The sequence below is a fragment of the Panthera onca genome, chromosome A1, assembly GCF_046562875.1.
Source record: "Panthera onca isolate mPanOnc1 chromosome A1, mPanOnc1 haplotype 2, whole genome shotgun sequence".
In the NCBI taxonomy this organism is placed as follows: Eukaryota; Metazoa; Chordata; class Mammalia; order Carnivora; family Felidae; genus Panthera; species Panthera onca.
In genome coordinates this window covers 133,357,216-133,382,591 of record NC_138339.1, presented here as the reverse complement: position 1 = coordinate 133,382,591, position 25,376 = coordinate 133,357,216, and the positions used below count along the sequence as shown (strand labels likewise).

General features: G+C 37.1%; 1 protein-coding gene across 2 annotated transcripts in view; it reads right to left on the bottom strand.

Moving 5' to 3' along the window:
- Positions 1 to 25,376, bottom strand: part of FBN2 (fibrillin 2) — a 255,985-nt gene that overhangs the window by 113,250 nt on the left and 117,359 nt on the right. For both annotated transcript variants that reach the window (XM_060636228.3, XM_078451361.2), the window contains 4 exons: positions 19,005 to 19,130; positions 6,631 to 6,783; positions 4,891 to 5,124; positions 3,806 to 3,943 (listed from right to left, as the gene is read on the bottom strand). In XM_060636228.3, the coding sequence (XP_060492211.2) occupies positions 3,806 to 3,943; positions 4,891 to 5,124; positions 6,631 to 6,783; positions 19,005 to 19,130 (651 nt within the window). The remainder of the gene's footprint in view (positions 1 to 3,805; positions 3,944 to 4,890; positions 5,125 to 6,630; positions 6,784 to 19,004; positions 19,131 to 25,376) is intronic.

The following is a 25,376-nucleotide window of genomic DNA, read 5'->3' as shown; positions in this document are numbered from 1 at the left end:
CAGGCTCTGAGCTGTCAGCACAGAGCCCGATGCGGGGCTCGAACTCACGGACCGTGAGATCATGACCTGAGCTGAAGTCGGACGCTTAACCGACCAAGCCACCCAGGCGCCCCTCAAATGCAACATTTAAAAATGTAGATGCTGTAGATGCTGCTTTTCAGAAGAGTCACTGTAAAGCTCTGTTCTAGTGAGGAAAATAAGACCATGCACCCAAGCCCCAGGAAGCCAGGCCACTTCTCAAGACCTTTTGCTTTCCTGAAAACCTGCTCCCAAGCCCCTGCCCCCGCCAATGGCTATGACAGCTCTGGGAAGTTATTTTGCCATTACAGCCCTGAGCCTCTGAGAGACCACACCAAGGGATCAGTACACAGAAAGATACAATAGTTCACTTACTTATTTCTTCTTTAGAAGTGAAAACATCTACCAAAAACTATTAGTGTGTTTAAAATCCATGCCTTTAGGGGCACCTGGGTGGCTCAGTCGGTTAAGCGTCCGACTTCGGCTCAGGTCATGATCTCGCGGCCCGTGAGTTCGAGCCCCGCGTCGGGCTCTGTGCTGACAGCTCAGAGCCTGGAGCCTGTTTCAGATTCTGTGTCTCCCTCGGTCTCTGACCCTCCCCTGTTCATGCTCTGTCTCTCTCTGTCTCAAAAATAAATAAATGTCAAAAAAAAAATTAAAAAATAAATAAATAAAATCCATGCCTTTAAAACCCCACTTGTTTTCTGGGATTGCTGTAAGATTTTAAGTTTTAGTCTAATCGGAAATGACCACTGCCATGTTGTGAAACGTACATTTCATGGCTCTTGATTCTGAGGTCTCACGGCCTAGTCCTTCCAAATGATCACCTCTGTTTCTCCTGGTGTAGGGGAATAGGGGCACTGTGCACTTTGGTTTCTTCCCGTGTTTTCATTGGGGACTGAGTACTTTTCAGCAAAATTCACAGGATTTTAAACTCCTGAAATTAATGAAGTCACTGAAACAGCTGCTGATTATCAAAATGGTTACATTCTCGGATACTATCGGGGTGAGAAATATTTAGCCTTGAAAAGTATTTTATATTCCAAATTAGTAATCACTTAATTGGCAAGGGCTCTAAGATTACCTGTGGCCCAACAGAAACAGAAAGTATTTCTTGTTATTCCAAAATAAAATTATTTGAATGGAATTAACACCTACTGCTAACAGCAGTTTTTCTTATATGCACATAAACAAGTGCCAGAATTACATTTGACAGAAGAACTCTCAGGAAAAGGAGAGAAAAATGTGGTGAGTAAATAAAACTTTACAGGTCTCAGGAGTAATTCTTAGAACAGCAAAACGGACCCAATTCTATTTTCCTTTTCTGTGATCCTTTAAAAGAGTTACCACCTTTCATGTTAGCACACTTCATCAGTATCCACCACAAATTCCCAAATAATAATGGCTGTTTGTTATTCCTCAAAACACAGCATAATTAAAGTAGCTACCAATCCTATCTTGGGCTCCTATAATTTAAAACACTATTTAACTCATATCCTCTGAACTTTTTCTGATATCCTGACCTATTTAAAAACTCAAACTGATGAGAAGCTGACCCTACAAAAAATACTGAAATAAAAATATTAAAAATTTACTTTCTGAAAATATTCCCTGATACTTATCTTTGTCTCTATGAATTACTATGGTTAGAAAGATAATCTTGCTTAGGTTTTAACTTTGCAGGACCAGAGGATGAGACCGATCTAGAATGGAACCGTTTGTAACAATGTTTGGGTAAAATACAAAAGTGAGAGGTATATTAACACCTTAACTGTACAGACGTGCAATCCCAATGCTACCATAGACAGAGTTTTTAAAAAGGGTGGTAGCAGCCCTTCTCATGTGGGTTCCAGAAAAGGAAGGACCTATTTAGGACATTCATTGTATGTGATTAGCTCCTATCCTTTGCATCTGAAGTTACGCTACCTGTGCATCACCCTTGGGGGGATTCATGAAAATAGTTACTGAAATCACTTTCTGTAGGACTTAATTCTCTACACAAACCCTGGTTAAGGAGATGCTGGATTGCACACATGACTACAGAAAAAATCTTTTGATCCTTAAAGATAATTCTTTATGCCAGTGTTTCACAGAATCCCCCAGAGTACAGGTGTTTTCCTAGGTAGAATGAAGTACACCTGGGTGCTAATATGAACTAAATGGTGGTCTGTGGCTAACTGAAACAAAATATTTAACTTTTGGCCTATTTTTATTTGTTGGTTAGTGAATCATGCAGTGACATATGAATCACAAACATTAGTAGCAAAAAAAAAAAAAAAAAGTCAATCATGGGACTCCTGGGTGGTTCATTTGGTTCGCCACCTGACTTCAGTTCAGATCACGATCTCATGGTTCGTGAGTTCAAGCCCCATGTCGGGCACTGTGCTGACAGCTCAGAGCCTGGAACCTGCTTTGGATTCTGTGTCTCCCTCTCTCATTGCCCCTTCCCCACTCATATTCTGTCTCTCTCTGTCTCAAAAATAAATATACATTTAACAAAAGTCAATCATGTTTCAGTTGATTTTGTATGTATGTACAAGATTTTATATATTGCATGCTTATAATGTTTTCTAAGAGGAAAGTCACTTACAAGTCATATAATAATAAATATATCAGTATTTCACAGTGATCCAAAAATAATCACCTGGTCTATCACTTAAACCAGTGTCTGGGAGTATCAGCTAAGCCAGGGCTCCTGTAAAACCCTAGGGTAAGACATTTATATAGATTATGTGAATGGCCCCTCTAGACTTGTGCAGTGCAAAACTTGTGCAACTGTACATGAGGATCCTGAGGTAAACCTCACTGAATCATTCTGATCTTAGAGCTCTGTATTAGTTTACAATAATTGGTTTTTCCAAAACATCACATTTGGCTCACATCTTCCCTCATAATCATAGTGCACTTAAAACTTTTCAGTTTGCCCTGGCAAAATTATGATACTATCTGTTCCTGGTCTTGTCATCTGTATGCTATAACAGAAGATGTGAACCCAAATAGGGTATTTAGGGTTATACTAATCATGAAACATATACACAACCATTCCCTAAACTACTCCTAAACTAAAACTATTCTCAAGAGATCATCAAAACCCTCTTCATCATAAAATCCAAAAGATTTTTCGGTCCTCATGATATTTCTGCCATACTTCTCACTTGCTGATACTTTTCTCTTCAAAGGGTACCCCTGTGGAGCTTCAGTGACATAATACTTTTGGATTATCTGGCTATCTCACCAATGCTATTACTGAGTTTTGTTTATGGGACCATGCTGCTATTGCACAGGGTTCCAGCCACAGTACTACTGTTATCTTTCTACTCCTGCTGGGGTTCGTTCAGCCTGGGTGACAATACTCACCGTCACGGTTCTCACAGTCACCTGAATTTCACTGATGCCTCGATCTGTAACTCTAGCTCTGAATACTCCCATTAGCTTTAGACCTTTATAACTCAATGTCCCAGATACCTAATACTCAATATGTCCAAAAGTGACTCATCAACTGTAACCTCCCAATCTGCACCTTCTTCTGCATGGTGACGACACTACCATATATCCAGTGTCGTTCAGCTATGAAGGGAGGAAAGAGAGAGGCAGAGACAGAAATCTCAATATTTAGCATGTGAAAAAGTGGCAGATTCTTGAAAGAGCCTATGGAAGACCATGCACACAGCAGAGACACGCTGGAAATTAGCTTTGCTTCAAAAGACTCTTGTTTTAATGATATCCAGTCCAATTTGTTCCTAAAGCTATGAAAAAACACAGAAGGGTTAAAGAATCGTGAGCTTACCTATGCAGTCCCCATTTGAATCCTGCTTGTACCCCATGTTGCATTCACATCGGTAGCTAGACACAGTAGGTATGCAGCGTCCATTTAAACACAGATTTGCATGGTGCTTACAGATATCTATTGTCTGGTTCAGAATAGCTACACAGAATGAAAGCACAAGTGGTGTTTCATCATTACAACATGCACTGCTTTTATTACAGCTGATTTTTAAAAGGCTATTTCATAGTCCACTCAGGTGCACATATCAAAGGCTCACATTATTCTACATTAAAACTTGAATGTTGAAAATCTAAAAGATATTCCTGAGACACATGGTAGTAACTTGCATTTGTTAAGTTATACATCTGGAAACCCTGCCCATAATGATGTCTTTTCAAAATTTCAGGAATGTTCTACTGTACATTTGAATGCTTTCCATTTCCCCCCCTTTTTTTTGTAACTGTGCTGAATATTCAGATATAGTAAATAGGCCACATGCCAAAAAGAATAAACAGAACACTGTAGGACATCATTAAATATTATTAGCAAGAGCAGTTCTTATAAAAAGAATGGACTTAAATGTCAAGTACGCCAATGCCAGTTCTGGCTGGAAGCCCAAGTTATTCAACAAAAAAGGGTGAGGAAAAGAAAGATATTTCATTAAAATATTTGGATAGGCACAGAGCAAGAGCAAGACTTATTCAGTTTATCTCAGTTGAAAAATGGTCCTGGAAAATAATTCAAGGGGTGTATGAACAGGGCAGCTCCAAACGGCCAAATGAAATATACTGGAACCAAAAACATGCTCTTTAATGGCGTCATCTGGACTGGAGTGTTACCATGCTCTTGTCTTTATTTTCAAAGCGAACTCGGGTCACTCTTCCTGTCTCCAATTTAGAAAGCTTATGGAAGAGAAAAACAGCATTTTCCTAAGAATTTTTTACTACTACATTATTTTAGATCTTGAAATAAGTTTTACACACATGCACGCACACACACACACACACACACACACACACACACACCCCTTCTGAAAAAGAAGTTAGGTATTACAGTATCATTTAAGGCAGAAAACTGAAGTGTCTACACAAAGAGTGAACACTCACTTAGTCCAGTGATGATGGGCCCCTGTCCTCCGGCTCCTACGCCAGCTCCCCCAACTCCAGGAGAAAAGCCATTGCCTCCAGGGATGGGGATGAAGCCTGTCCCTCCTGGGCCATAGCCATTGCCATTGCCACTTGGGGCAAAGCCATTCCCCCCAGTGCCTCCAGGTCTGGAACCAGCACTCCCTGGAATCCCTCCTATTGGAAGTCCATCCATGCAAAGTCTACGATATTCCTCTAGAAAAAAAAAAAACATGAGTTAAACATTTATGGATGACCTTCTGCACGATAAAAACCATCTCTCTACTGTAAGATTATTTTAGATTATCTCTATTATTTGGTCTGAACAAGTAAGATATTGTCTTGATAAATGTTTTCAATGCTAGCAGTAGCAGGAAATGGTAGAGAAGTTTCAGAAAAAAAATTAAAACCTATTTGCCATATTTTAACTGGGTTGTATAACCAAAGAATTGTCTATATGTGCATTTTGATTTTATCTCCCCAAGTGCAACTTGTGAAATTCCAGATATAACTATGAATGCAAGAAATTTTGTTAAATGGATGAAAACGAAAGCTTTAAGTAATTCATTATTTATATTTGGTTTTAATGAAAACTTCATCAGCATTGCACCTACACATTGTTCCTATCTCCTTTCTATTCTTTACGTGATTAAGGTGGCTTCAGAAAATACTTTTTTTTCTAATATGGATTTTAACAGAAGACAGTGTTTAGTCAGCTTTTCAATCTTCACCTTATTTTCCCAAGTATTAACACTGAGAGAAAAGAAGCAAGCCTTTAAGTCATCTCCTTATTTCCTTATCTGTTCTCAGAATTAGGGCACTGTGTCAGTAGAAATGAAGATTATTTCACTGAAGCAATTGTCTCAGGGTTAATACTACTAGTGAGACCATTAGTTTCCAAAATTATATACTATGCATTATTGGTGCTTTTTTTTTTTTTTTTAACACTTTTTACTACTCAATTTTGATGTTGGATAGCTTAGAGATTTTGAAGGAATATGCCTTAGTATTTTTCTCTATAACAGTACATATAGACACCTATCTTTAGAAGAATAGTTCACAAAGTTTAGTTGTTTTCATAATACTATAGTTTAACATAAAGGCTACATAGTAAGACATATTGAATGCCTGTATGTAACTGATAAACATTAATTATAATTTACCATTCATATCACATTAACAAGAGGAGTTACTTCCCATTTAACCTAAAATAATTTCCACATACAACCTCAATTATATGGTTAGTTAATACAGCAAAATGAATGACAGGTGTCCTTCTACCCTTGTATTCTTAATATTCAGGTCATTAGAAATGAGAAAATATCTCCAAGGATTGGGTTACTAGAAAATAGGGGCACTTATGAAATAAAATATAAATGGAGGTTACTCAAAGACAGTCATAGCTCTGAAATGAAAGATAAGCAGATTTCTAAAATGAACTGAAATATTGATGTTCAGAATAATTTTTAAAACTACTCACACAAAGACCAGTCATAATCGGCTTTCAGGAATTTTTCTGATATTAATAAAGTGGATATAATAAAAACTGATCCCAAATAAACAATGCTGCCCTATCCCTCCCCAAAACACCCTAGTCATACTGAAGACAGAGAGAGGAATACACATATGACTGGACTTTCAGAAGAGCAAAGTATATTACTGTTGCTGATTTTCCTAACACTGCTCGTCCTGAGGAGACAAGCAAAGCAGGCAGCTGCTCACCGGAGCCTCTGACGGGACAGGCCTCAGGAATCGTTCCGACACCCCAGCAGCGGCCAGGCTCACAGCAGCATTGCATTTTTGTCATTCTGCCCGGGAGCTCTTGTGCACAGCGACCATTCACCAGGCCCGAGAAACACGTGCCTGTTCTCTGATCTGAACATGTGGAAACAAAAGAGAAGGCGTGGAAGAATTATCACAGGTTCTTACATCCATTACTTTACATATTAGAAGAGGCTAAGTGAAGGAAATCTTACTTAACCCCTATTATACCTATTTGTTCTTTTGCTTTCTATGACATTTGTGCATTTCCTTACTCATTTACTAAGCAAATACTCACTGACCTATTCCATGCCATATCCCAGGCATACAGTAATGAAAGACACAAAGCAGATGTGAGCCCATATTATAGAGCCAGAGCTTGAAAGAAAGAGCCCAATTCCAGCCTAGATTATCCAATCTCCAGCTGACTTGCAGACGCACAGTGCTGTTCGCCACTGAGCGTTTACGGCTGTTTGTTACACAGCAATACCTGACTGATACAGCTCCTGTTCTAGAAAGGTTGATCACAAACAGCTCCTCTGAGCCAGTGACATCTGAGCAGAGACCTGCATGATATGAGACCAGGTGCCATGTGATTATATGAGGGAAGAGAAGTTGGAAGAAGAAGAAGGGGATGTGCTCAATGTGTGTAAAAACAAGGGGCCAATGCAGCCAGAGAAGGGAACACAAAAGGAGAGTGGAAGACTCTAAGCTCAGAGAAATACCAAACACAATACCACATGAACCATTAGAGAAGGACTTTTCAATTTTATATGGAGTGCTGTAAGAGTCACTGGATGCTTTCAGTTAGAGGAAAGATAATGGTTTACATTTTTAAAAAGAACTCTTTGGCTGTTGACAGTGGTGAGTGCAGGAATACCAGTGATGGGAATTGGTGACGGATAATGGGGACCCAGATGATGGTGGTAGCAGTGACAATGATAAAAGCAGTCAGATGGCAGATATATTTTGAAGGTACAGCCAGGGGGAATTGCTTGGGAGTAGGGTATGAGATTAAGAGAGTCTTGGAAATTTCCTAAGTTTTTGACTTAAGACAGCTGAGACAGGAAGACAACGGGAAAAACAGGATTCAGGGGCATAGTACAAGGCTTCTCTAAAACATGTTACATCTGGGATGTTGAATACAGGAGCCTGGAACCCTGAGGGACAGTCAGGCTCAAGGTACATACCTATGAACGAGGTGTGTACACACGTGTTGTAAGCCATGAGGCGGGACAAGACATTTTTGAGAATTAGGGCAATAAATGATGTCAAATGGTGGTGACAAGTCAAGTCAGGTGAGGACCAGGCTGTAACCATGGGGCCTGGCAGGACTGTGATGGTGAGGAGTTTTGCATTATCCTGCAGTGTTGGGAGTAGAGCACTGACATGATCAAGTTTGATTACAATAAAAGGTCCCTCTGGCAGCAGAGTAGCAAATGGATCAAAATAGAAGATGAAGTCTGGAAGACGTCATCAGAAGAGAACATAAAATGCAAAATTGCACAGGGATAAAATATTAATATCATCTATAAACCCAGTGAGCTTAAACTAAAACTGTTTTTATGGTACCCAACAGAGACAAAATTGTGGGTCTGGTTTATTATATATGATTCAACTTTTATCAAGAAGCTTCAAAGAAATTTTGTCTATGATGGCAAGAATAAATGCGTACCACGGCAATCAGGAGCTGCATTCCACTGATGCAGATGAATGTAGCAGTTGCCAAAAAGTTCAATTAATAGGTAAAGCTTAAATTGTTTTGTACGAGATAGAGACTTTGAAACAAATATACTATTTTCTCAAATGGTCTGTAGTATACCTCAGGATGCTTCTAAGCTACTGTCAAAAAATAAATAAGCTACTGTTAAAATGGCTTTAAGGTACTGCCTTTAAGAATTGGAACACCTCCTTTCATTCCCCAAAAGGAAGTCACTAAGCCCAAAAGCAAAGTACTCCACTTGAAGCATGCATGCAAACTGCATGGCAGACATTTCATGAACTCTCCAAGCTGGGCTTGGACAGACTGCCACTGGGAATAAGTTCACAGGTAGGTGTCTATTCCCAAAAATGATCCAGGAAATTAATTTTTGGAATATTTATTCCAGGAACCCCAGATATCATATTCCTAGATTTACTTGATTGCTACATTCCTCAAGAATAGGATAAGGCAGATTAGAAAGTCCTAAACTCATAGCAATAATCTCAGTTACGAAACACACTCGGTACTACAAAGTAGGCTGAATGTATGTCTGTCTTCAAGGATTCTGCAAGGAGGAGCTTGCACCATGAAGTTTGAGAAAAAATGAAAGACAAAACTCAGAAAACAAAACAAAACAACAAAAAAGCAAAACCATGGCCTTGAATCAGAAGACTTAGTTCTTCCATCAAAATCTTACTGCTTGATTTTGCAACTATATTTAAGTCTTCTCCTTCTCAGAACAGGGTTTGTGGCAGATTTAAATAAAACAGTATTTGTTGTGTTCCCAACAGAATGGTGGATTAGCTACCCTGAATGTCCCTCCCAATTTAAAGATCCTGCCTAAAATATGAAAAAGGATTTTAAAAATACATTACATTACCCAGCTGGCACGAAAGAAAGGGAAAAACAGAGTCTCACAATGAAGTGAAAACAGGATCTTGAGAGGTAAGTGCACAGCTAAGTTTCAGCTTTACAGCTTCTGCAAAACTCTGGAGACTTTCAATTTCAGCCCTGATAGTTTCACAGGGTCCAGGAAATAAAAGATAAAAAGCCCAGATTCTCCCTTCCAACACAAAAAGTAATAGAAAACTCCCTCATAAACGAAGGGCCCCAAAGACCCATATCCTTAGGACAAGGTGATAATGTACAGGAGGGAAGCTAAGAGACTTATCTGTCTCTACCTCAGTGTTGAGTGGAGGTTAAAAAACAAAACAAAACAAAATTAAACTAAAAACAAAAAACCTCTCCTAAGAATCTTAACTCCAAGCTCTTCCTTACAGAGACACTTTGGTGTCTCAATTCATACTAGGCTGCGGTCTGAAAAACTTCAAAGTAAGAATATACTACATAGAGGTCCTCAGGCAGGGATACCGTGCAACTGACAAAGGTAAAATACAGCAAATTAGGACTTAATATTAAGCAGGTCTCAAAGAATTCTCATAGGCAAAGTCCCAAGAGACAGGAGTGGCTAACAAAAAAATAAATAGCTAAATAAATGAGTAAATAACACAAAAAAGAAACAAGGCTACATAAACAAAAGCAGCTGAATAAACATCAGATATCAGCTATGAGAATGGTCAGGACAGGTGGACAATTTGTAACTGCTTTTAACGATAATTCATTAAATATTAATTATAAATAAATTATATTTCATATGCTTAAGGCAATTAAAGTCTGAACAGATAAAAAGGGTCCATAAACCATGATAGAACAGTCGTAAAAACTTTCAGTGAAACCTCTATAAATGAAAACTATCACAACTGAAATAAAATGCCTAGTGGATGTATTGAACAGTATACTGCACGTAGCTGAAAAGAGAATTAGTGAGCTCGAAGACGTATCTGAATAATTTATCTTCAGTGTACTTCAGAGAGACAAAGCCATGGAGAATGTATGAAAAAACAGTTAAAAAATATGAAGGTGAGTATCAGAAGGTAAAGTGCATCTAGTAAGAGACTAGAAAGTACTGGGGAAAAGGCAATATTTAACAGATACTATCTTAGAATCGTTCTAACAAAGTTCCAAGACAGTCTCAGATCTATGATGTCCAATAAGTGGGAAAAATAAAAAGAAATACACAGCTTGCCACATCACTATGAAACTGCAGATCCACAAAGAAAAAATAAGGAGGTTAAAAATGGCTAAAAAGAGAGACTGATTACTTTCCAAGGAATATTTGAACCAATCAATGGCTTCTTAATAGCACCAGTGGATGCTAAAATACAATGGAATATTGCATCTTCTGTATACTATGATAAAACAGCTGTCAACCTAAAACTCTGTATCCCAAGAAACCATCTTTCCAGAGAGAAAATTAATGTGATTTTCAGGAACTCATAAAAAGAAAGAATTTTCTGAGGCGCCTGGGTGGCTCAGTCAGTTAAGCTTCTAACTTCCGCTCAGGCCATGACCTCACAGTCTGTGAATTCGAGCCCCACATCAGGCTCTGTGCTGACAGCTCAGAGCCTGGAGCCTGCTTCAGATTCTGTGTCTCCCTCTCTCTCTGACCCTCCCCCACTCACACTCTGTCTCTGTCTCTCTCTCTCGAGGATAAATAAACATTAAAAAAAAAAAAAGAAAGAATCTTCTACCAAAATATTCTTGCTAAAGGCAATTCTAGAAGAGGTGCTTCAAGCAAAAGGAAGATGATTCCAAATAGAAGGTTTGAAATATATGAAGGAATAATGAGAAAAAATAATTAGATATGCAGGTATATATAAAAAAAACTCTGTAATATTACACAGAAATAATAATTTGTTTCAAACAGAGTGGCAACTGACTAGAATTTTTAAAAGTTGAGAGGGGGAGATCTAAGTGCAGTAACCATCCTAATATTCTTTCATTGTTTTGTATGAGTAAAATACAGATGAATTTTAGACTTTATGTTACATATGCACCTTAAAATGCTAGGATAACTGCTAAAACAACAGAAATGGAAGTATATAATTTCTAACCAATAAATTTAAAAGAATGGGGTGTGAGGGAGGAGAGAAACCAATAAATAAAAAAGAGACCCGGAAAGAGAAAAAAAGTAACAGAAAAGAAAGATAAATAAGAAGCACAAAGAAGGTAAGAGAAGTACAAACAGATTGGTTACTATAATAAATACAAATGGATTTAAATCTCAATTTAAAGGCAAAGATTTTCAGATTGTGAAAAAATATTTTTTTTTTAATATTTAGGCTGTTTAGAGGAGATATATTTACAATCTAAGGAAAACGAAAGATTGACAGGAAAAATATACACCAGGCACATATTTAAACCCTCTAAACCCCACTCACAAAATGTGATGCACAATGAAATAAAATACACAAAAATAAAGTATTAAGGAATAGATCAAGAAGAAAACAATTTTAGGAAGCCAATACATATTGAAAAAAAGGTTCAATTCACCAGGAAAACATAATATTTTAGATATTTTTCACTTTGTAACATAACATCAAAATATATACACAAAAACTTAAAGAACCACATGGAGAAACTGAGAACTCTACTATCACAGTGGAATATTTACACACCTCTTTCAGTAATGGGCAGATATAGCACACAAAATTCAGTAGATTAAGAAAAAATGTGAATGGTACAAGTCACAAGTTTAATCTAGTGGACAGATTTATTCAACAACTGGAGAAAACACATCTTTTTCAAGCCCATGTGGAAAATTTGCAAACCATGGAAACCCCATACACTATAAACAACTCATGGGTCAAATACAATATCACACTGGAAGTAAGGTAATATGTATAAAAATGAGTAGGTGCTCATCAGGAATCTATACCAGTTCCAGACTTTCGCAATCTGCAATGATATTGTGAGAGGTCCACAAATCTGTATTTACAATGAACACTGAAAAATCAGTATAAAATGCCTCACCATATGTAGGCACTACTGTGATTCTCATATATGGAGACTTCACTGTGACTAATAAAACACAAATTCATTTAAAATGATTACTAAATACCCAGTTGCTTTTCCATAATGCAGTTTCTCAAAGATAATGAATTATCACCCTAAGTGGATCTAAAAAGCAATTTTGTGTGTGTCCAAGAGGGGTCTTCAAATTCAATTAATATAAATAACCACTGCTTTACATGATTTGGAAATCTCTACTCAGCCCTAAGATATGTATTGGACGAAACCATGTCATTTGTGAGAGGGTGGAAGGACAGAAAGAGAGGATTGGAAAATAAATCATACATTTTTTCATAAATTCTACGATTAGTTTCTTCTAATAACATCAGAGAAGCAGGCAATCTACTTCCAACCCTTAGAGTCAAATTCATATTGTGATAAAATACAGATGAGTTTGATGTCCCATAGTTAATGTCTCCCTAAAAATACATTACAAACCAAACCAGAGACTCATTCCTTTGCATAACAAAAATTGTATGGTTTTGGGAAAGCACTGGGTTGAAAACATGTCACATGCAAGAATATCTAGAATAGAAAAGGGACACCCAGTAGGACTAAGAGTTGTCTAGGCACACCATCCCTTGAAATAGGGAATTATTAGGGATGGAGGCAGATGAGGCAGATTTATTACACAACAAGGACAAATCCTTCTAACGCTTGATATATGTTTAACTGCAGGAGTGATATGCCAGAAATAATGAAAACAAGTCTATTTTTCTAATAATCTCCTATCACCCTCACCACATTCCTGAACAAGGTTTACATGAAGTCTCATTTAAAGCCACACTGTGGAAGAGGAAGCAATTCATCGTCTCTGATTAAAATATGGATCTAACTTCTTGAAGCAAAATAATGGTACTCTTATCAGTGTTTTCTCATGGCTTGACATTTACTCTAAGCTTGATTTAAGAGAACTAATGGTTAATTACACAATGTGATGAAAGCTTTGTAAAAGCTGGGGATTGTACCTCGAAATAAATATATCTCCTGTTGAATGAGTTTTGCTCTTTAAAAATGAAGGATTCAGCCGGAAAACACTGATAAGGTTAGCTCAGGTCAGAATATTAGTGATCGTAGGTGGTCAATAAATAGAAGCCATTGTCTCAGGCTGCAGCCCCTGATACTGGAGGACTGCACCTGCCTCTTTGATGATCTGGGGCCAACTTGGGTTCCCCTTGATTAATTCTGCAGATTCTTGCTATTCCTAAAATACTTCCGTGTATGCTTTCATGTTTCCATTACACAAGGCTAACTAGAACAAGGAACAATGAAAGAAATAGAAGCACTGTGGCTCCTAGGTTTATTTTTTTCCTTAAAATAATGAAGTGTTTCTTCCTTAACTATATAACCCTTTCTTGCTAGGACATTCCTTCCTAATTAAAACCAGTATCCCTGTTCCACCACTTGTCTTCTACATGATTCTAAAGTTAAAGGTAAAACACTACTCAGTATATTGTTGCTTCTCTGTCTCCCCTTCTCCCTCCAGTTAAACATTTTTAGGCGTCTCGGGTTATCTCTCAAGCGTTTTGCAAATAGGCACGTGCACATGTGATCAACACCCATGGCCACCTAGAAAGAGCAGCATCTCCTGGTCATCACTCTCTATCTTCCTCATTTCTTTTAAAATGTTTTTCCCCCACTGATTTTTGTCTCTGGTCTCTGTCCTGCTCAAATTCTTTTTTTTTTTTTTTTAATTTTTTTTATTATTTTTTTTATTTTTTAATATATGAAATTTACTGTCAAATTGGTTTCCATACAACACCCAGTGCTCATCCCAAAAGGTGCCCTCCTCAATACCCATCACCCACCCTGCCCTCCCTCCCACCCCCCATCAACCCTCAGTTTGTTCTCAGTTTTTAACAGTCTCTTATGCTTTGGCTCTCTCCCACTCTGTCCTGCTCAAATTCTTAAGTCACTCTCACTGCTCTCTGGATCAATCTGATACTCCTCAGCACAGAAGTTAAGAACCTCAGCAACAGAATCTTTATCTCAACCATCTGCCTTGTTTTGTTTCCAACTATTTCCTCCCCTCAGCTCTCTTTCTCAGATGAACTCTTCGCACCCTCTCCAGAGCCCCTCACACAAAGTTTCTGTGTCTTGCTCATGCCTTTCTTCTTTGCTTGGCAAACTCCTGTTCCCTTTATGAAGCGCCTACCTGTGTGCCAGAGTCTACGCCAGTGCCCATTTCCTCAAGAATTTTTGACTTATAGCATCCAGTGCCTACAAAACGATTTAGCAATTAATCACCTATGGCCTCAAATGTTCTTCTGATTTTTTTTTTCACATTATGTTTTCAGGTTTTGTTTCCTTAAGAATATTCCAAGGCAATATAGTGCACTGAAACTTTTGTAAGGCTCAAGAAAATGTCCTAGGATGTTGTAGCTATAAGATTTCTGAATGCTCTCATTTTCTGAATTTCATTGGCTTTGCTGCTGACTGGTGCTTTTGTATCTCTGCTCAAGGTCCCTGCTGGCTCTGTTCATAACAGCAACAGGCACGTCATCTTGCATACAGAATTTGCTCACTGCTCTTATCAATTCATTAATTACTCATTGCTGCCTGACAATCACTCTCTTTGCCTATATAACAATGTGGAAATTAGGTATCAATAATGCCAGAGTATTCTAAAACGACACAAAGGTCATTAAATTGGGCTATTAAAAATGCTTCTAAGAAAAAGATTATTAGGCATATTTCTACTCTTTTTAGAACTGACGTATGTTAGTACTCTGCGTTGAAAAGAAAGCTCTGTCCTGGATATTAAAAAGAAAATTTGATAAAACATACTAGATAAAATTAAATTAGGCACTTGACTTTCATATTTAGTATAAAGTAAAATGGGAAAACTATCCTAGTTTAAAATTAAAATGCCCAGCTAAATTCTTCTGTCATATGAAACTGTTTTCCTACCCATAAAAGAAAAAAAGGCAGTTTATTGATGCTTTACCCATGATCTTAGCCAAAAGGCCAAGAAGTGATTATTGATGCTTTATAATGTGGTATAGACTCAGGATATTTTTGTTAACTAGAATAAGAAATTATGGCAGCATTAAGCCTTCATGGAGATAACATGCATTTTCATACTCAAAAAAAAAGTTCTTAGTCCAGCCAACTCATTATTGTCAGTATGCATGTGGTTATAAAATAAATAGCATAGAAATATCCAGGACATACATAATTCAATCATAAACAAATTCAGTCTAAGAAAATACAGTCAAATTTTTAAAAATTAAAATCAAAGATCTCTTACACATTAAAACATCAGATTTGTTTTTTTTTTTTTTTCATATATGGAAAACACATCCTTACTCCAAACGTAACACAGTTATTCAAAAATGTTTTAAGGTGGTTACTTAATTTAACTATGGCTTTATAATTTTGGAGTGTCATTCTCCCCTCCTTAGGGGATCTCCTTTGTTCCTGGGTCAGGATGTCAACACTGAAATGAATGGAGACTCTCACGCTTAGCACAGGACTCAAAGTGCCTCAGCTCTTAGAAGCTTAAGCAGGCTCTTGTCTTAGGGGCATCCTGGACCCCAACACACCACATCCAGCAGGATGCCAAATGATGTAAAGCAGTTATTAACCAACACAAAATTCTTACATCCAACATCATCTACTTCATCCATTTGCTGGTTTTCTATCCATTCGTGAAAGATTTATTGAGCTCACAGGACTACACAAGTCACCATGTGAGGCTCCCAGGGAGCAGCATAACGCAGAACCAATGGAGCTTATAGCCTGACTGACATATAAAGTGTAAATATCTGTGCAATGTGAGAAAGCCAGAAATGAAGGAAATGAAAAATATTATGGGACGGGCTGATTAATTGTGCCCAAGAAGAAAATGTGACATCTAACTGGGGACTCAGAGGACGAGCCAGGTTTTAATGAGCACAGTGAGGGGACATCAAGATGCTTCAGAAGAGAAGCTATCATGGACAAAGGTATGGCAGTTTGGTCATGTACAGCAGTGAAAGAAATGTGAGTGTTGAGGCAGCAAGCTATTAGCAATGGATCTTGAATAAAAGCTGGGACCAGGTTCTGAAGGGCTTTGAATGTTCAGGTAAAGACTTAAAACTTTACAGAGACAGGCAAGAGATGAAGAGAGTTTATCGTAATTTCAAAGTAAATCAAATATCTGACACCGAAGAGAAACAACCTCCATAAATCACTGGGAATCTTGATCTTGATTATCTGAATATAACAAAGACTACGCCTCTTTTTCAATGCAAAAAAAAAAAAAAAAATGAACACAAATTGTTTGACTAAAATATTTAGAAATTTTAAAAAATCAAATATGAGGATACAATTTGGAAATATAATATAAAAAACTAACATTTGTTGTGTCAAATTCTTCTTTCTAACTAATTTATTTCCCTTATCACCCCTTAGAAACTTCCATTCCAATCCATTCTCAAAGGCCTTCAATTACTCTACAGTGCCTACCAAATAAAATACAAATAAAATACCTTACTTGGATTTCCAGAACTTCACAATAATAGAGTCGTTTACGTCTCCAGCCTCCCTTTTTCACCTTGCCATATTCTAGAACGTAAGTTTCCTGAAACCAGGGTCAATGGCATCCAGCAAGTGATGTTCAATGATGGCTTCCAAATGGCTATTTCTCCTACAGCGTTGGGTCTACGTCTGTTTCAAGGTGGCGGATGTGTGGATGTGTGTGTACACACAGTATCTTCCTACATAGTTTTAGAAAATCAAGCCAGTGGGGGTAGTTCTTACTAGTTTTCAACTCTCACTGACAGCTGACTTTGAAATTATGTTACATGAATTAGACTTACATGCAGTGAATCAATGGGCATACTGACCCTAGAACTGATTAAATTTTCTCCATGTGATAGACCTACTATTCCACATAAAATGTTTGACCTAGCATAAGATAGGAACTTTGATGCATTCATAAAGAACAAACAACTATCATTCAAATCTTGTCACTCTAAGAGGGGAGAGGAAGGCTAGAAGCAGACATCCTACCTCTTAAAGCAGATTGTTCATATGGTACTAAAGAAACCACTCAGGCTAAGACCTTGATATTTAGACACAGGTTATCCACTGCCTTAAAGTAGGTAAGGAGGCAGCGTAGTGGGGCAGTAACACAGATGCAGGTGTTACTGGAGCAATCTGGATAAGAACACTGGTTCCATCTATTGGCTCTGTACTATTGTGTAAGTCACTTAAATTCTCTGAACCTCAAATGTCATTGTCTGCAAATCTGAATAATTACACATATCACACAGAGCTATTACAAGGATTACATAACATATGGGTCCAGTGCAGGCATATATATCCTTCTTCTCCTTCTCGTAATAACAATAAATATATTTTATGAACACAGGGGAAGGGAAGGGAAGGAAAAATAAAATAAAATAAAAACAGAGAAGGAGGCAAACCATAAGAGATTCTTAAATATAGAGAACTGAGGGTTGATGGAGGGGTATGGAGGGAGGGATGAGCTAAATGGGTGATGGGCATTAAGGAGGGCATGTGTTGGGTTGAGCACTGGGTGATATACGTAAGTGATGAATCACTAAATTCTACTCCTGAAACCAATATTACAGTATATGTTAACTAACTTGAAGTTAAAAAAAAAAGGAAAAAAACAATAAAGAAATATTTTATTGCACATTTACTAGAAGAAACTGAAATACAGAGAGGTCAGTATATCACTCAAGGCCCCACAGCTATGAGATAATGAGATAAGATAGCTGTCCAATGCCTTACATGTGGCATGTGTCTCATAAATGGTAACTATTATTTATTTTAATTTTTTAAATTTTTATTTATTTTTGAGAGAGAGAGAGAGAGAGAGACAGAGTGTGAGCAGCAGAGGAACAGAGAGAGGAAGACAGAATCCAAAGCAGGCTCCAGGCTCCGGGGTGTCAGCACAAAGCCCGACGCGGGGTCGAACCCATGAACCATGAGTTCATGACATGAGCCAAAGTCAGATGCCCAACTGACCAAGCCACCCAGGTGCCCCATAAATTCTATTATTTTCACTACCACTACCTCTGTTTCTTCTATGACAGCCATTGTTGTTCTTCTATTATTTAGGATGACAACACAGTATTTTGAAGGAGGGATCCCCATCCCTCATGTTCACTGTTGGATGGTTGCCCTAAGTTTAAGCTTTGCTCAATAAAGGATGACCTACATCATAACTGAGAAGCAGTGTTTCATTTGTCTAAACAAAGGAAAACATACAAATGTATTTGGCTCTACTCTGAATATGTTTAAAACACAAAATTAAAGGTGTCAATTTCTTTTCTGCAATAGTTATTTTCACTAGAATAAACAAGCTCTAAGTAAATAAGACACTGACATGCATTCATAATGAATGCACAGCAACAAAAGAAACTTTAATTACTACATCCCGGTTCCCAAGGCAAATTAAAAAAAAAAAAATCTTTCTTCAGGCCTTTTTGTCTCTAGCACTGGCCAAGAGCAATGTCTTGAGGAAGTCTTTCTTCATTTCCAAAATGACTCTGACAACATAAAACAAACCCAGATGGCTTGTGAAACTGAAGTCTTTGCAAAGAGCACCTGGTCTATCAATCCCTCAATAGTGGTACCATTTATTTTAAACAACCTTTTCAGCCATTTACCCAATGGTTTTATAATCGTTGCCATCTTCATACGTGTTTGGGCTATTCTGTTATTATAAAGGAGCACTGTATTGTGCCTTCAAAAATCCAAGGCTTACCGATGCACCGAGAGCCATCTGTTGAGGTTACATATCCACGTGGACAAACGCAAAAATAGCTTCCCACGGTGTTGGAACATTCGCCAGTCACACATATCCCAGGAATGACGCTGCACTCATCGATGTCTAATCAAGGGAAGGAGGAGAAGATGATTGAGAAAGGCCTCCATTAAACAGCTTTTACAAGGGATTTTTTTTTTAAAGAGTATCAGAGTACTCATGGTTGATTAGGTCAGATCATATAACCCTGAATATATTCTTGTTTCAGACCCTGAAGAATTTCTCACACACATCTATGGGAACTGAGATGAAAGCAAACTCCCATGGCAGTAAAACAACGCCAACTAAAGCAAAACTCTATATCCTTTTCTCCCCCCCAAATGCAACTTAAATTGAAAATAAGTAAAAATGTCAATGTTTTAGTTTCCATTCTACATCAATTAGGAATTATCCTACTACGGTTTTTAAAAAACACATACGGGATTACATTTTAAAATGTGGAATAACTAAATACATTTAAAAATTTATAGCTAATTTTCACACTAATTATTTGAGCCAACAAAGGCAGCACAAATTTTTTTTTTCTATTTGGCTTCAGGATATGTTTTCGTACTTCCATTTGAATATGGGTATATTTGACATTCTGGGAATTAACTTTAAATCTAAAATAATACAGAAACATGGCAGAGGGCAAACTTGGGAGGCTTTGGGAGGTGTCCAGTTTTCCTATTGTACCTCCCTGCACTTACCCATTCAGCTTACTCAATGCTGGGACTAGTCTATCCCCTTACACGTTAATCAAAGGTCTGCTTTCTTTTAAGCTTTCACTAAAGCAGAAAACCTGGCCATTTACGTAAGCATTAATCTATTTTTCTTCTAGTTCAGTAAGCAGAGAAAGGTCGAAAGTCAAACAAAACTACAATTAGGTACACTGGGAGCTAATTGCTAATACATTTACAAGGAAATGAGCAATTGTAAGGGAAACCCAGGAGTTGGCCATCTTCTTTAAAGCACAAAGACCAATGAATACAGGGAAAAGTCATAAACGTGGATGATTACTGACCAGCAAACCTGAGCTTTTAGATTCTTTTGTTTTTTTAATTTGCATATATATTTTTTAATGTATCAAAACAGGAAAAAATTATATTCTTGTAAATACAAGGAAAGAAATTTTAAACCCCACAATTTTCAGAAATGGTTGGCAATCTCTTTTTTGAATTCCTCTATTAATCTAATCATTCTTTTTTTCCCCATTTAGTCTGACAAGTTACTCTTGCCTACAAGCTGCGTCATGAAATAACTATAAGCCTGTGTGTCTTCTTGGAATGTTCTCATAAAAAAATTTATCAGATTCAGACATTCCCTGAAATAATATCTTCATTTGAGGTTTAGCAGTTAGCCACTGAAGGCACAGTGGTACAAATCAAAATTGACCAATTCCCTAAGAGAGAGCAGAATTCTAACATGAATTGACTTCATGAGAAGCAAATACATAATGTGGTGCTGTTACCATCAGATTTAATCCAACAAAATGAAACCAAGTGTGCAAAATTAGGACCTATTGCATCTTATACTGCTATCTAAGCGCAGTGCTACTTAATAAAACTGAACGTGGATTCAGAACAGAAAGGAGGCTAGAAATTTACACTTTAATCACCAAATACATTGATCAATCACTCCAGGATAAGGAAGACTATAAAAGAGAACAGAACACAGTAAAGTAGGAAGCAGCACAAAGGTGAAACACCACAAGTTGTCTTCTGATCCTTTAAAGTCATACCAACAGTCAAGGCACTTATGAAGACCAGGATTGATCTAAATACTTAAAAATTAGAAACCTAAAGTCCTTCATTTAAGCATTAACTCTTATTTCTAGGCATTTCCTTTCATAATAAAGAGCTTCTTTGTGCTCTATTTCCAAATACCCTCCTTAACAACAAAGAGTAGAAAACTGAAAGATGTTTGACATTTTTCTTTTTCCTTAAAAAATCTGGAACAGAGAGGAACACATGGAGTGATATTAAATTTGTGGTTTTGTGTTAAATATTTTATTGTACAAAAACTCCATGTTTCAAAATTCTTAGAATTAACTACAAACCTTAAAAAAGTCAGCTTCCAAGTAATTGTATGTAAAAGGCTCCCGCTCAAGTATTTAGGAATCCTATATGAAAAACAGGAATTTATTTCATTTTTGGGTAGACTGCCTACCCTAATTTTTAAAATTCAGTGCTTTATTTTTAACTGACCAAAACACTCTGCATTTCAATGCAGTCATGCCCAATATTTATTCATCAATTAATATTTAAATTTATCATTAATGTTTATGGTAAGAAGGATGTGTGCAAATATAAAGTATACACTGCATGGTGAGATATACGTAAGTGTGTCTAAGGGTGAGGAGTGTATTCACAGGAAAAGGCAAAGTCTTAATAAAAGGAGTTGGTTTCATTCATCCTCTGCATATCTGATGTGCCTCCACCCACATTCCCTTGAAATATTTTTTAAAGTTTATTTACCAGTTTGGAGGCTTTTGTAGGCAGGTATCAGAAAAACTGGTCTAAATGGACATAAAGGAAATATTTAACAGCTTATGTATTTGGATGTCCATAGGCATGGACGTCAGGATTGGTTTAAGCCAAGGTCTATTGCTCAGTTTCTCTGAGATGTGTTCAACTATGCACTCCTCTGTGCTTTGACTTGATTCTTAGACTGCCTTCCTTGATGGGAGCAAAAAGGCTGTAGCAATTCTAGGCTAGACCTTTGACTAGGACATCTAGTTAGAAGAGAGGGTGTCTCTTCCCAGGGCTTTCTCTTAGGAGAGAGAAAACTTTTTCCCAGGAGCACCCGCAAATCTTCTCTTTTGTCCTAATGTTTTGATCTATATTCCTTTAGCCAGGAGAATATGCTGATTGGCAAAGGGCTGGAGTCCTGAACCAATTACTGTGGCAAGTAGAATGCAGTCAGTTTTAGACTAATAAAGAACAACAAGAATAGAAACCAGCATGGGTGAGTATATCTGAAAATATAGCACAGTTGGAGCATGGAAAGTATACCAGAATGGGTAGGAAGTTGACAGAAGTGAAGTTTAGCTAGTTAGCCATACTATGAACCCTGAAGAGTCCTCCCAAGGACTTTGACTTTTATTCTGAGGTGATTTATGGTGTCTATGAAGGAGTTTAAAGTAAGTAAAAACGTTATGTAAGCAAATCATTATTTTAGAAAGGTAATTCTTGTGTTTAAAGTAGACAATGAATAGTCCAGTGATCAGTAATGACAGCATGGAGGAGGCTTTATGATGAGGAAGAGAATACATATTCATGAGACATGAGGAAGGAGAAATCAACAGGATTTTTGCAACAGGATTCTAAACTTCTAGCTTGATTAGCGAAGGAGACAATGGTAGTGCTATTAACAGAGAATGGGACATGGAGGAACATTTTGAAGTTAAGCCAGGTTTTGGCTTTTTTGAACTTGAGATTTTTATGAGAAATGGAGAGAAATTCCAACTACATAGCTACAAAATTGAAACTTATATATAAGGGGTAAAGATGTACATTTGTGATTTATCACCAACTCTATGGACTATATCTGAAGTTGTAGCAATAAATGAGATGTCCAAAGAAGATACATGAATGAAAAGAGTTGAATTTAAGGAGGGAACTTCTGAGAACCACCACCATATAAAAAAAGAAACCCAAAGGAAGCAAAGTCAGCATAGGAGACTGGGAAGGAAAAATGAAGGAGAGAAGAGGGAGAGTATGAGGAATGGAGGTGAGCAACAACACTGTCAAAAGGAGAGGGTTGTTGGGTGTGGCATGGAAGGACTGGAAAGAGCTTGGTAATTTGAAGAAGTTGAATACAGATTTTTTTTTTTAAAGAGAATTAGATCTAAGCAAAACCATCTGATAGATTTGACTGCCAAACCACAGAACCTCATATTTGTCAACCAACATTTACAACATTTACTGTAAATCTTACTCTAAGCAGAATATAATGAATAATTTGATAAGCAGTGCTAAGTGTGATCTCAGATATCACTGAATTCTAAGAACATTGCCCTAGAGATTCTGTCAATCCCAATACGGACGTCATATGATAAAGCAGTCCCTGTAACAATTATGTTACAGAGAACTTAGAACAAACAAAACATTTTGTTTTAAACAAGTGTTTGTATTTTATTTCCATCAATGCCAAGGAACTATATGTATTTGGTCTAGTCTGCATACTTTTCTTTTTGGTATAGGAAAAAAGTGTATTTCCATTTTACATTGAACCATGAATATGCTATTTAAATTTATGACTAAATTTTAAGTGCAACAAATGGCTACCTTCTTCAAGCCTTTATGAGGACAATAGTCATTATCAAAATGGCAAAATAAGCTGTAATGGAAAATTAACGTTTGCTTTCCCCTTTTCAGAGTTTGAAAGTATGGTGTGTATTACTTGTCCTCAGAATTCCACTGATTATTCATAAACAGATTTACTGAAATATAGTATTATATGGTAGTACAATTCACCCACTTACAGTGAAAAATTCAATGGTTTTTAGTTCATCTACAGGGTTGTACAACCACCACTACAACTTAATTTTAGAACATGTTCATTCCCCCAGAAGTACTTCCATCCCAGCACTCTCCTGACCTGCCTCTATGCTTCAGAGAGTAAGTAACCTAAGTATAACTAAAAAATCCACAACTAATAACAACTCATCCGTCTCTATAGGGTTGCCTGTTCTAGACATTTCATATAAATGGAATCATAAAATATATGGTTTTTCGTGACTGGCATCTTTCAAGTAGCATGTTTTCAATGTTTCTCAATGTTGTGGCATATATTAGTACCTTATTCCTTCTAATTGCTGAATAATATTCCATTGTATGGATATATCACATTTTATTCATTCATTCCTCAGTTGGTGGATATTCAAGCTGTTTCCATCTTTTTGGCTGTTGTGGATAAAGCTGCTATGAACACTTGGGTACTACTTTTATGTGGACATATGCTCTAATTTCACTTGGGTATACATCTAGCCTGGGTATCACAGCCTGAGCTGAAATCAAGAGTCAGATGCCCAACTAATGGAGCTACCTAGGCGCCCCAGAATTTTACTTTTGATGGGGTTTAAAGAGTACACTTACCACGATGAGTACAGAACAATGTACAGAAGTGGTGAATCACTAAAGAGTACACCTGAAGCTAATATAAACCTGTACGTTAACTATACTGGAATTAAAATTAAAAACTTAATAAAAAGAGAATTTTACTTTTGGTAATAATATCTGCCAATGTTGATAAACACAGGGCTAAGGTAAGAACAGGGCAGGGACAGTACAGATAATAACATGATCCAGGCTGCAGTTAATGAGGGGGGACTAGGAAAGGAAATAATAAATGAAAGAAACGTCCTGAAAGTTAAAGCAAGAATAAGAGAAAGGGATAGTAAGATTTCATTATTGAACTTATATTAACAAAATTAATAAAATCAAGGAAAAATATTTTGGGGGAAGTTGATGGTTTCATCACTAACATTTTGAGCTAATAATATCTAGAAAGTAGCTGAAAATCCAGGGTAGATCTTTATAAAGGGACCAGCAGCTATAGATAAACACAGATGAAACCATCAGTGTGAAGTGAGTGAAGAAAATAAAGAAAAGAAAGATCACCAGGATTACTGAAAAGTGATTTAAATTTTATTTATTCATTTTTTTTAACAATTTATATATTAAAGAGGTCAAATGTGACAGGCAGGACAGTGACTCTACCAATGAAGTCAGAGTCCTAATCCTGGGAACCTGTGAATATGTTAGTTCATATGACAAGGGAGAATCAAGATTGCTAATCAACTCATCTTGAGATGAGGAGATAGTCTTGGATTATCTGGTCCTGGGTCCAATATAATCAAGAGTTCTTATAAGTGGGAGATGAGGTAGAAATGTCAGATCTGGAGAGAGATTTGAAGATGCTGCACCATTAACTTTGAAGACGGAAGGGGGCCACAAGGCAGTAACGAAGGAAGTTTCTAGAAATCAGGTAAGTAAAGAAAATGAATTCTCCCCTAGACACTGCAGAAGGAATAGAATGTCCTGCTGATACCTTGACTTCAGCCTGGTGAGACCCATTCTGGACATGTGATTTCCAAAACGGTAAAAAAATAACTCGTGTTTTAAGTCACTAAGTTTTTGGTAATATGTTATAGCAATATTAGGAAACTAAGACATCAAGGAATAATATTTAAGAAGGAAAAGGGTAACCAAGAATGATAAATGCTACGAAGGATTCATGAGAACGAAGGCAATTTTACAAAGGGGTAAGAAATAATTGGTGGGGTGGTAGTGAGATTGCTGCTACAGACTATGCTTTTAGGAAACTTCA